Genomic DNA, 12,841 nt, shown 5'->3' with positions numbered 1-12,841 from the left:
ATTTATTTAACTCTCCATGTTAAAATTATAGATATCAGTCGACCAAAATACATTATTGATAATTTATTTAATTGAGAACTTAATTCCTTAAGACTTCCATGTAACTTACTTCACCTGTCAATTACAAAATCCACATAAAAACTTAAGAGCTTACACAATGAAAAATTAAAAGTTTTCTCGAGGAGTATTATCAATTTCTAAATAGAGATATGGATTCTATCAATAAAATAATATATCACAAAATGCACATTGTCATTATCCAATCCATTAAATTTATTGCTACATAATGAAACTCACCTTTTAATGAATCAAAACAATAAATAATATACAATGTTCATAGTAATTAAATCCAGAATAAGAGTATAATATTCTTAATGAACTAGAGAATTTTTATATAGTCAATATAAAAACACTTAATTTTGTTCGATATATATATATATATATATATATATATAATATACTAACACAAGAAAGTAGTATTTTATTATTCTTATAATTAAGAAAAATTATATTAATTTTGTGTTACAATCATACTGATGTTATGTCCACCCCCGCTTTAGATTATGAATATATATAAACTTTATAAATTATAAAAACTGATGCTAATCTTTTACATATAAGCTAAACTCTATACATCAAATCATCTATTATATAAGATGAATGACATACAAATATACACAAACAGATTTTTTTTAGATTATCTCAATTATTATTATTATTAGGATAACTTCTTTGCTCTTTCAACTTTTCAACCTCTATTGTCTACCGCTATATCCCTTCAGATTTCTAATCATTGATAAATGAATAAAGAGATAGTTTCATATTGCATATTTGACTATTTAGCTCTTTATATTAAATATAAAATTACTATTTAGTCTCTTATATTTATCATTTAATTTTTTTTAATTAATAGTAAAAATGACATTTTTTTTATTAAATGACTGCTTAATGCAACTAAATTTGAGGTATGAGTCTTTGATTTTGCCGAAACAATAGAAGTTTGTAGTAATTTCAAGCAAAAACCCAAGTGATATAAGAAAATTGAGGTCAAATAAGAGAGAGAAAATGATGAATTTTCAATTTTGACTGAGAAATAAAAATAGGGTTGAATTGTCAAAAAATAAAAGATTAGTATGTAATTGATTAAGCTCATAAAAATATACTTCCTCATCTTAAATTAATAATTTAAGATGGTCAAAACTAATTATTTACTTTCTTATTTATTTAATTTTCAAAAAAAATTATCTACTTTCTTATTTAATTAAAAGTGAAAACTATACTGTTAATAATATCCTTCAAATGAACGACTTCAGTTCTGAATTTTCATTAAAAAATAAAATAAAATAAATAAACTAGTAAAAATTACTTCATTTAAAAGATTTAAAAAAAAAAGAAAATTCCAATTATAGTTAAACAAAATTATTATTAGGAGACTAAGAAATTATTATATAGTATTAGCCTTGGTCATTGTAGAAATAAATAATGTATCTTGTGTCAGTCATCCCATGTGTATGAGGTAACTAGCAAGAGCTAGTTGGAGTTCCCTGTCTACCAACTTATCTTTTGCATATTTAAAAATAAAATTTTTTTTAAAAAAAAAAGAAAATTTTCTTGTCAAGAGGTCAATCTGCACCCTTGTACGAGTTCCATTTAATAATATTTCTTTAAATTTTACTGCTGTAAATACTGAAACTCTATTATAAACTTGGATGAGAAATTTTCAAATCTTAAGGTCATTTTTTATAATAAACAATTATGTGTGTTTCAGGTTTCAAAATTTTCATTATTCACATTTTATTAGTAAATAAAGTTTGAATCACTCAACTGTCTTTTTTCAGTTGTTTTGGCAGTGGGTCATTTCATTCCCTGCCTTTTTATTTTTTTCTTTTCCTACATTTTTGTCTTTAAAATTCAGATATTATAGTTTTAGAAATATGTTATAAATGAAATAGTGAAAGCACACAAAAGCATAATATCTAGTAATACGTGGTAACAAGTAAATACATCTATGCCATGATAATAGACTCATTTTCGATTCTCTTTCCTTAATATTCAAAAAAAAAAAAAAAAAAACGTCAAATAGATATATTATGTGAGAAAATAACTATACATAATAAATGAGTTTTACACTTATTTTTTTTGTTATATAATACCTCCATTGTCTTAAAATATAAGTCGTTTAAAATTTTTACACAAGGATTAACGAAATAATTATTTCTCCTAGTAATTTGATCAAATTACCCTTTATCTCAAAACCAATATTTGCTTGTGAAGTATTTATTAGATTTAATGTAAACAAGAGCAATATTAGAAACACATCATTTATTATTTCTTGAAATAAACAAAACGACTTAAATTTTGAAACAAAATAATAAACAAAAAAAGATTTATATTTTGGGACAGAGAAAGTACTTATTGGATTTGATCAAATTAATTTTTTTTTATAATTTATACTTTATAGTTTCATAGAGAAAAGTATTATCTTATTGTTATAGCTCAAGATAAATTATGAAATTTAATTTTTCATTAATTTAAAAAGTAAAACTAAAGAATTTATAATAATTATAGAATAATTTTCAAAAAGAAGAAAGTATTTATGAACTATAGTTTCTTATGTTTTTTGGTTCACAAAGACAGGGTCATAAGCTGTATTGGCACTTTTACAAACTTTTGTAAAGCCAGCCAGCCAGCCTTGTTTATAAGCACTTGCCACAGGAAAAGAAAGAAAGAAGAAAAGAAAGAAAAGAGGGTACCCCATCATACCCATCAAAGAAAAAGCAAAAGAAAGAGAGGGAGAGAGAAAAGAAACGGACAGAGAAAGATAATAAAGAGAGGAATTCGAGGAAGAAGAAGGTTTCTCTTGAAGTTTGAAGATTATGCAGACAATGGAGCAGCCACAGCAACAGAACCAGTTAATGGTTCAAAACTCAGGTAGCCTTAGCTTTAGCAGCCAAATGTCTAAAGAAGATGAAGAGATGTCCAGGTCTGCCCTTTCTACCTTTAGAGCTAAAGAAGAAGAGATTGAGAGGAAGAAGATGGAGGTTAGAGAGAAGGTTCAACTTCAGTTGGGTCGTGTTGAGGAAGAGACAAAACGTTTGGCCATGATTCGTGAGGTTTGTTTTCTATATCTTGTTGGGTTTTAGTGAAAAAAAAGTTCTTCCTTGGATTTAATTTTTTTTTTTTTTGTTTTGTTTTTTTTAGTTGAAATTTTGTTGGATTGTTATATCCTAAACTAATTCAGCGAAAAGTTGAAAACCCTAAATTAATTTAGGAAAGAGTTAAAATTTTTGTTCATATTTTCTTTTACAGTGACTGAAATTCTTGATCTGAACATAATATAACATGAATTTAAAGCACGACACTTGTGAATCAAGATGTTCAAGTTCAACCCTAAAGATATTAAAAGGGGGAAAAATAAGAAATGATAAATATAAATGTTTCCTCAAAAGTTAATGCCAAGTTTTGTAAAATTTATCATATAATTTTGGGTTTCATGCATATTTACCCAAGGGTTATCAAACAATAGTGATTTTGAATGATTAAATATCTTGTAAGATATGGCCTTGATGCTCAAAACCCATATGATTGGGAAATCTTTGACCTCATAATAATAATAATAATAGCTGCAGAGAGCTGGTTAAATTATGTTTGCAATTTTTATTGGTTGAAAACTAAATTATAAAATTCTATCAGGAGCTTGAAGCAATGGCAGATCCCATGAGGAAAGAAGTTGCTTTTGTGAGAAAGAAGATTGATACTGTTAACAAAGAATTGAAACCACTAGGGCATACTGTCCAGAAGAAGGTAAATTACCAGACATTGCAAATAGGATGATGTCCCAAAAATTTTGTCATGTATATAAGCTAAAATAAATTCAGCTGTTATTTTACATGTGGCCAATTGGGTCAAGGACCACTGAATTTTGGTTTTTTTTTTTTTTTTTTTTTTTTGTCACAGGAGAAAGAATACAAGGAAGCTCTTGAGGCTTTCAATGAAAAGAACAAGGAAAAAGTACAGCTCATAACCAAATTAATGGAGGTATGGTTCTCATCTGAGCATCCACTTTAATCATGTACATGTATAATTTTACTTTCTTAGATTTGTCTAGCAGTAAAAATTTGAGCACAATTTTATAGGGAAAGCATGGATTTGAATTTGAATCCTGTTTGGAAAGCATGGATTTGAATTTGAATCCTGTTCATTGTGAAGTTAGGGTCTTTTAAAAGGTTTTGCTTGTAGATGGGTACATGTGTCTGGGTTAATCTATTGGTAAATAATGCTTGAGTGTAAGATGAATAACCATTAACCAAAATTACCCTTCTGGTTTCAACTCCTAAGTAGCGAGCCTTTCAATTGCACATGTTAACCTTTTGGCAAATGTTGAGTGTAAGATGCATAACAGGGAGGCACATTTATGCTTTCAACTCCTACTAGTGTAAAACCGGATTCATTCAATATATACTGTTTTGGTCAAATTCACAACCTTACAAGCTTGGAGAGATGATTGAGCAAAAACTCTTTGGTTTCAATATATCATATAAATTGGGAGAGGCTGCATTATATTTGAGTGGAAAAGATAGGATATAGAACTTCCTCAACTTTTGTGTTGGAAAGTATGCATGTCTCGTAGTTCAAATGTGTAACAAGTATTTTGCTGTTTTGTTTTAAATTTGAGCAGCTGGTGAGTGAAAGTGAGAGGTTGAGGCTGAAGAAGCTGGAAGAGCTGAGCAAGAACATAGATTCCATACACTGAGCAAGAACATATATATATATATAGCCTAGTGCTGATAACTGATTAGGTTGTGTGATGTATTTAAGGTAACTTCTTTCTATATTTATATATGGGTGTTTTTCAGTTTGATGTATTTTATCCTTGTTTGTTTTTATTAGCATTTGATGGAATCTTTAGCTGATTTAGGAGGGGAGAATGCCTTAAAAAACAGGTTTGTAACTAAATGTATCTTGACTCTGCAATTTGTACTCACTTTCTTTTTTGTTTCTTCTGATGTTCATCTTTGTTAGTGTACCTCTTTAAGTTTTTTTTTTTTGGGTTAAGTTCAAGTTTATTCTGAAGAAGGTTGGATTGCAAGGCCATAACTTATTTATTCATTCATTTATTGTATTTTTGTTTGAAATGGACATGATAAATAGAAGTTAAGTTTGTGGTAATTACTTGACCATTTGTATGGGCAATCCTTGAAATGGGTGTGTGTTGACTCCTTCAAGGAGTACCAATCAATTGTGAATTTTTAACCTTCCAAGTTCCATAGGGTTGAATTTTTGATGTCCCCAGATGTATATTTATATTTATATATTCGTCTTTAGTATTTTCTCTAAACCAGATTGATGAACAGGACAAATGCCCTTTAAGGCATTAAAGAAGCAGGGTAAACACTAAATAGCATAGAAACCAGTCTTTTTGTTTCTTCTAATAGAGGAATCCAATGGGTATTGAAGATAAGAAATATGTAGGGCAGCATGTGGGTCAGGTTGGGTCGGGTTGGTTGATATAAAGTATGTGGCCGGTATATGCCGTCAATGATTTTTTTGTTAATCATCGATTCAATCCCATCTAATAAATGTGTAAATTCGCGGGTTATGAATGAGTTAGGGTAGATTGGGTACGAGTTCAAGGTAAATTTACAGGTTAAATAAATGGTAAATAATAAAAATAATTTTAAATAAAATATAACTATTTCAGAGAAATTACCAAAAAATTAAATATACTTAGAAACATAAGTATGCAATAATTTTTCAAACTATAATGTATTTCAATAATACTACTAATAATAATAATGAGTGAAAAATTAAATTTTCTAATAAGAAAAAAGTTCAATAAAATTAAAATTCCTTAGGAACATAATTATATAATATATTTTAAGTTACAATACACCAGAAACAATTGAAAATTAAGTTTATAATAAAAAAAGCAATAATTTAATATTTATACTCATAGTTGAAAATAAGTTTATACTAAAAAAAAGCAACAATTTAATATTTATATTCAAAATTGTAAATCAAATCAAATTAATTTAAATAATTTATAATTATAGATATATATTTTTGACATTATTTATGGGTTTGGGTCAAATCTGCAATTTTTCCCAGTAAATTCATTATAAAGATGAGCCGTCCAATTCAATCTATTATAATGATTTTTATCTAAAATTTATTTAAAATGAATTTAACATTTTGACTTTATTTATACCAAAAAGAATGTAAAAAAATGTATATATCATAAAATGTAATCACAGTAACATCAAATTACAAAATGATCAAATAAAACTGTAAATGTATTGGAATAAAAATTGAATGTCTGAAAATACAATTGGAATTTCAAAATGTATATATATATATATATCAAAAACCACATTGTAAGATTCGGAGGGCATCAAGAAAAGGTATGAGCCGTTAACGCAGATGAACAGTAGGAGTCAAAAGTTGTTGGTAAATGACATGGCTGCTAACTTGCTTTAATCATTTAGATGCTGGATGTCCATTTACAATAATGCCATTGGAGCGTGTAAAAGTAAAACTTGCTGGAAGATTCACAGCAAGTCAGGTTAGTAATAGGTATTTGTTGAATTTTTCTTCTGAATTCCATGCATGTGTAATCTTGTAAAAGAAAAAAACTAGAAGAAAGCAGTTCCTTCTTGTTTGTTGAAAATATCTTTCCTTCTAAATTTAAAAGCGGTATTTTATTTTTTAGGAGCAATAAAAAAAAGAAAAGAAAAGCATGTTTGTTACATAACTAATAAAACCTATAACTCTGTTCAGATTAATAAAATTAGAATGGATTTACTTAGACCTGATTTATAGATTAATCAAATCAATGATTTTTTTTTTGAAATAAGTATATTTTTAATCATTCATAAAAAAAAATAAAGTGAAATTTTTTTTAAAAAGTCTCTGTTTTCATTAACTTTGGTGCATGAGTAAGTCCGTAGGCAACTTTAATTTTTTCTTCTCATTTTCTTTTATTCACTTGACTGAATCTCTCCTGCTTTCTCTTCATCCATCCAAACCAAATGTTAAAGGGTTTTCTTTTTTTTTTTTATTATTATTATTATTATTATTTATTATTTTTTATTTTTTATGTTGTTAAATTCTTTAAGGCAAGCGCTTATAAAATAACTAGTTGATATTCCGCACAGGTGTTCACGTGTTTTTCTAAAAAATATTATTATGTCATTGTAAAAAAGTTTTTGATTTGTGAATAAAAATAACTAAAGATATTTTAATTAAAGTTTTGATTAATAATAATACTTAGTCCTTATTTATTTAAGTGTTTAAAAATCAAATTATTTGAGATTTAAAAACTTTTGAATATTCAAAGATCAAAATTTATTATTTCACACTCTTATTTATTTTATTTAGATAGATTCTACTTATTTATTTAAGTGTTTAAAAATCAAATTATTTGAGATTTAAAAACTTTTGAATATTCAAAGATCAAAATATATTATTTCACAAACTTATTTATTTTATTTAGATAGATTGTACATTCCGATATAGTTAAAAGAACTATAGAAATAAATAACAAATCCAATATAATAGCTTTAAAATTTTTTAAGAGAAAAATAAATGGTAGATCAAGTGAAATTAGTTGAAATAATTAATAACTCTCAAATATATCTATTTATAAAGAAACACAATATAACTTGTCATCGAGATTATAGGTAAGATGGCCATAATTCTGGAACCGAATCGAAAATTGACAGTTCTGGTTATGGTTTGAAACCGAACGATTATGGTTCTAGTTTCAGTTCCTTAACAGTTTCAAAATCAATGGTTCCGGCCGGTTCTCCAATCGGTTTTTTTGGCGAATTGCATAATTGTAAAATAAAAAAGTAAAGAATATTTTTTCTTCAAAATTTAAAATTTAAAAAGTTGTGAAATAATTTCTAAAAAAAAATACCCTTAAAAATTAAAAATCGCTTGAAGTTAACTTATTTTTTAAAAAAAGACTTGAAATTAATTTTAAAAAAAAACTCTTTAACTTAATTTATTTTTTGTCAAAACTGTTGGAACTTTTCTTTTTTTTTTTTTTTTTAAAAAAGGGCTTGAAACTTAATTTATGAATGAAAATTAGAGAGATTGTAGAGTAGAGAATAATTTAGAGTAGAGATAGTAGAGATAATTTTGTGCGAGGGGATTGTAAATGGAATGAGTTATTTATAATAAATCCAAGAAATCATTTTTCTACAAAATACCCATAAACTAGCCGTTATGTAGCCGTATATAGTTGTTAAGAGGGGTAATTTGGAAATTTCACAAAACTATTTGGAAAATAAAAAAAGCTGCTGGAACCGTCGGTTTGAACCATGGAACCGCTGGTTCTAGCCGTTTAACACAAAATTCAAAATCTGCTTGGAATCGTCTGTTCGAACCATCGGTTCCAATCGTCGATTCTAACCGGCTGGAAAAACCGTTAGCTTCATGCTGTTCCGGCCGGTTCTTGAAACCGTTGGTTCATGGTTCCAAAAATGGTGGAACTAAAACCGAACTATAGGGTTCGGTTCTGGTTCAGACCGATTTTGGTTCCCATTAGTTCCGGTTCCCATGGGTTCCGATGGTTCCAGTTCCGGTTCCCACCGGTTCGGAATCGACAATTCCAGTTTCAAAAATCATAATATGGTTAGTTCTGATTATAGGGACACGAAAGGTTTGTGGAGAAAATCTCTCATCTTATCCACTAATTATAACTATTATAACTAATAAAATGTTAATACGTCAAGCACAATTTTTCCTCACAAAAGAAAGAAATAATAAACATATTTGTTTTGATTAAGAGCAAATAATATTGTAAAATTGTGATTTTATTCATTTAGAGAACATGAAAGTTATTAAAAGACTAATGTTCTTCAAGTGAAAAATCATCGGGCATCAAAAAATTAATATGACTCAATCCAATTTTTCATGATATGTTTTAGAAAATCTCAAAGGAATGATACCCAAATTTAGGCCTCACAAAAATATTGTGAAACGACTTTCTATATATCTTGACACAATATGGAGGCTAAAACAGAAGATAGATCAACATCAAACATTTTGCTTTTTTACAGCTTCAATGAGCGAAGCTAAAAAAGACAGTTCGCTCTTGGAATCTAATCAACCGTTACAAATTAAATTGTTATTTTACATATAAAACCAGATCATGAAATCAGGTACAACTTTGCTGATTTCTTAACCGTTGTTATTGCTAACTACTTATTAAATTGTTATTTTACATATAAAAGTTAAAAACTTTAAAAATTATTGATTTTAAAAGTATGACAGATTACAAACAAAGACTAAAGCGTCATCAAATTATTTGGTAATATTCATTATCTTATTTAATTGTTAAATATAAAAACAGTTTAAAAAATTCAATTTTTTATTGTCAAATGCTAAAAATGCTATTCTAAATATTATGTTATCCAACATGATAATTAATAGAGGTAACGTTTTGTGCCTAGTCAAAATGTTAAGCACTATCTTATCCTATTATTTTCTCAGGAACCAAACATAGGCTAAAAAGCAAATCCATCGTGGAAAACACAAGAATGAAGAGAATGTAAGAAGGAATCAGTGACATATCTCATAGAGAAGAAAAATGAATAATACATAGAATTCCAACATATCTCATCTTATTTTATGCAACAAAGCTCGCATGGATCAAATTCTATGAATAGGTAGATAACTATGTCCGCTTAGATAAATTTTCCAAAACTACAAGACAGTTATTATATAATATAATACAATTTTTTAAGTTAATTTGTCAAATAGTCAGTATCACGAACAATCTTCATTGATGGAAGCACAATGGCAGCCACCGGATTATTCTCTAGCCCGCCGCTTTCATCAATAATCAATCTAAGATCTTCAATATGCAGTTTCCCATGATGACCACTAACAACAATGGTTGGCTTCTCAGTTAATTCCTGTGAGGCATCAGGAATCAAAGATCTATATTTCAGTTGAATTTCATTCCATACCAGAAAGACTGCTATAGTATGTAAAAGACATGTAATCCATCACTAGATCTGTCCGAGAAAACATCATTGTTGAAAATGTTGACAAAAGGGCAGTAAAAATTGTTTTGAAGATGAATTTGAATGTTTTAGTCATAAAGGCTCCAAAATAACTATTTCTTTTCCCAGGAAATATAAAATGGAATGTTTTCAAAAAGCAAGTTTCAACCTCAATACCGAACAGGTTCCGAGTCATTTTCTAGGCAACTAAAGCAAGTATTCAAGCCACAATTCTCAACAAAAGAACATTGTTTCACCAAGTAGAAGATAATTTAACAGGAAGTAACAGTGCATCACCTTCGGGATATCCCAGACGTTTTTCCTCCCACTAAGAGGCTCTATCTTGGGCACCCTGGTGTCCTTGGTTTTCAAAGATTTTAGCTGTTCCTCAACGTTTTTCCCTTTCTCCAAACCAGCATGAACAGCAATCAATTTACAGTGCTTCATTCCTTCTTCGTTCTCTATACAAACATCCTCCTGTAAAAAAATTGCAAATTATGAACACCCACTAAACTGAAGCATTTCATCTTATAAAGCAAAATCTCTCTTCATCAACACCATAGCAAAAAAGACAATTCTTTTGACAGGATTCTTGAAAAGTAACCATCATTCATCAACAATTAGTATCTTTAGTTCATGTACATGTACAACAGAACATTCAAGGCCCTAAAATTTATCAGTTGTCACTTTGTAGGAACCTCTGATCACAAATACTATTCAGGAGAATGTATTTGAAATTTTTAATTGTTTAGTTTGGTGCATATGTTCAAAACAGAATGAGTATCTTTAGTTCATTACAGTGTTGACTTAGGTAACGTAAGTCTTGCATTTGATCAGCAGAAACATGATGAAAGAAGTACATGGAGGATGCAACAGTTATTAGAAAAGTTGAAACAAAACTCAAATGCATGCTTCCATGTATTTTTTTCAATTACATGATTGCCACCTAACTGTTACAGTAATATCTTGAAATTGAAGAGAGCAAGTGGACATTGCTATGGTTCAAATGCAAAATAAAGTCACAGAAAAAAACTTAACAGGGGAAAAAGAACGGCGACAAAATCTATTTTACTTTTCCATCTTATTTCTCCAGCTGATATGATATCATACTCAATTAACCAGAGTTCTAAAATGACAACATCAAAGAAAACAAGCCTTGCCTCTTCATGGACCCAAACCATATCAGCCAGAAACTTCTTGTGTTCATTGGGAACCGCCTTCATCAAATCTGTATGGAACAATTACTCAATTCAACAAAATATTTAAACAATAAAATCACAGAACTAAATATTAAACAATGCCATCTCAATTTCAGAAAGGCAAGTGAAACAGAAAAATCCAATTTTAGAAACGCAATTTAATTGATCATCAAAATAATTAAGAAAGGTAAATTGCAAACACAATTTACTAGCATCAAAATTGATAAATAAACTCATCTCTAAATCAATACCTCCAACACCCCAAATGAGATAATAAAAGCACTAAAAAGTGGAAACTACAACTCCAAATACAAGAACCCAATTCACATAAAAAGCAAATACAGTTACTAATTAATTGTTGAAGTCGCATTTGACATTAAGCAACGGAAATGATAACACAATGTAATCATCATTGCAATCTTAGTAATTTCTTTTCTTGAAACCATTACAATTTTAGTAATTTCTTTTCTTTTCCGGAAAAGAAAAACCAAGAACGAAGTGCGGATATAATAACTGAAGGACTTAATGTACCATAATATATCAACAAAGAAAAGCAGTCACATACCAGCAGATCCATGAGGGACTCCATAGGACTCAAAAGTGGGTGCAGCATCATAATTAGAGCCCATGTATTCAGTCCCTTTACTATCAAACTTATCCTTCATAGTTCCAGCCCATATCCTCCCTTGCAAATACATATTTTCATATCCATCTCCTTTATACCATCCTTCCCTTTCCTCATTCTCTTCGTACTCCTTCCATCCCTCCTTAAACGATACCCCGTTTGGGGGTTCTGGCAAAACCCCAACAAAAGCAGCAAAAGCAAGGTCGTGATTACCAGAGAGAAACACGTGCTTTTGATTTGGATAAGCTGAGGGTAAATGTATCAAGAAATCTATGACTTTCTTGGTATCTGGGCCACGGTCGCAGTAATCGCCTAAAAAAATTATAGTGGCAGAGCTAAATTCTTGTGGGCTGATTACGGATTGAAGATTGGACCAGAGATTTTGGAGCTTCACAAAGTAGCCATGTATATCGCCTACGCAAATGACCACTCTTGGTTTGGCGGTGTCGCCGGTGGAGGTGGTGGGGGAGTTCGGACAGGCCATTTTTTAAGCTTTTTAATTTTTAGTTTTCTGCTGAAAAAGATGACTGACTGATAACTCAAAACTTTTATTTTGTCGTTGTTAGACATGGGCTAACCAGCTAATTTCTTTTAAGTTCATCTGGGCTTAATTTTACGCTGCAGTCAAAATGCCTTCTATTTAAAAAACCATTTTAAATATTACTGAAAAATGATTTTAGAATGTTGTTTTATTAATTTATAATTTTTATAAAATTATTTATAAAAAATAGTTTCTTATGATCTTTAATAATATTTTCAATAAAATTTTTTTAATGGCAGCTCAGTAGTAAAAATGCCAATCACAATTTAAAAGTGTTACTTGATTTCAATGATCATTTGCCGAGTGAGTTAGAAACTTTACGGACCATTTATTTATTGAATGTTAAAATTTTCGATATAAGTTTATTGAGTTAAATCTTAAAACTTATTGTCAAATAGGTACTAAATAAGATAAAATGCTAATAGACGGATTAAATAGCACTACTCTTATAAAATTATTCAGT

General features: G+C 28.9%; 2 protein-coding genes and 1 long non-coding RNA gene across 3 annotated transcripts; 2 read left to right on the top strand and 1 right to left on the bottom strand.

Moving 5' to 3' along the window:
* The first annotated feature begins 2,687 nt into the window (after positions 1-2,687).
* Positions 2,688-5,000, top strand: LOC105629461 (uncharacterized). Its single transcript, XM_012211058.4, has 4 exons — positions 2,688-3,113; positions 3,694-3,804; positions 3,958-4,038; positions 4,679-5,000. Exons 1-4 carry the CDS (start codon positions 2,877-2,879, stop codon positions 4,751-4,753), a joined length of 504 nt encoding a protein of 167 aa, XP_012066448.1. The 5' UTR covers positions 2,688-2,876; the 3' UTR covers positions 4,754-5,000.
* A 4,037-nt stretch (positions 5,001-9,037) lies between these two features.
* LOC119370901 (uncharacterized) lies at positions 9,038-9,751 on the top strand. The gene is made up of 2 exons (XR_005178451.2): positions 9,038-9,167; positions 9,499-9,751. It is a non-coding gene; the product is annotated as an uncharacterized LOC119370901 (long non-coding RNA).
* LOC105629460 (hypothetical protein) lies at positions 9,558-12,409 on the bottom strand. The gene is made up of 4 exons (XM_012211057.4): positions 11,778-12,409; positions 11,174-11,241; positions 10,311-10,490; positions 9,558-9,923 (listed from the first exon to the last, which is right to left on the bottom strand). The coding sequence occupies exons 1-4, from the start codon at positions 12,319-12,321 to the stop codon at positions 9,753-9,755; spliced, it is 963 nt and encodes a 320-aa protein (XP_012066447.1). The 5' UTR covers positions 12,322-12,409; the 3' UTR covers positions 9,558-9,752.
* Between the last annotated feature and the right edge of the window lie 432 nt (positions 12,410-12,841).

The sequence above is a fragment of the Jatropha curcas genome, chromosome 2 (assembly GCF_041381405.1).
Source record: "Jatropha curcas cultivar XTBG-Jc1 chromosome 2, XTBG_Jcur_1.0, whole genome shotgun sequence".
Classification (NCBI taxonomy): domain Eukaryota; kingdom Viridiplantae; phylum Streptophyta; class Magnoliopsida; order Malpighiales; family Euphorbiaceae; genus Jatropha; species Jatropha curcas.
Note: the sequence above shows the minus strand (reverse complement) of the source record. Positions and strands in the feature narration are given on the sequence as shown.

Excerpts from the sequence above, each read along its gene's own strand:
- LOC105629461 (XM_012211058.4), top strand. The coding sequence starts at position 2,877 with ATGCAGACAATGGAGCAGCCACAGCAACAGAACCAGTTAATGGTTCAA. Across the intron at positions 3,114-3,693 it reads GTTTGGCCATGATTCGTGAG|GAGCTTGAAGCAATGGCAGA; the intron begins GTTTGTTTTCTA and ends AAATTCTATCAG. Across the intron at positions 3,805-3,957 it reads GGCATACTGTCCAGAAGAAG|GAGAAAGAATACAAGGAAGC; the intron begins GTAAATTACCAG and ends TTTTTGTCACAG.
- LOC105629460 (XM_012211057.4), bottom strand. The coding sequence starts at position 12,321 with ATGGCCTGTCCGAACTCCCCCACCACCTCCACCGGCGACACCGCCAAA. Across the intron at positions 10,491-11,173 it reads TGGTTTGGGTCCATGAAGAG|GAGGATGTTTGTATAGAGAA; the intron begins GCAAGGCTTGTT and ends ATTTTTTTACAG. Across the intron at positions 9,924-10,310 it reads ACGTCTGGGATATCCCGAAG|GAATTAACTGAGAAGCCAAC; the intron begins GTGATGCACTGT and ends GATGCCTCACAG.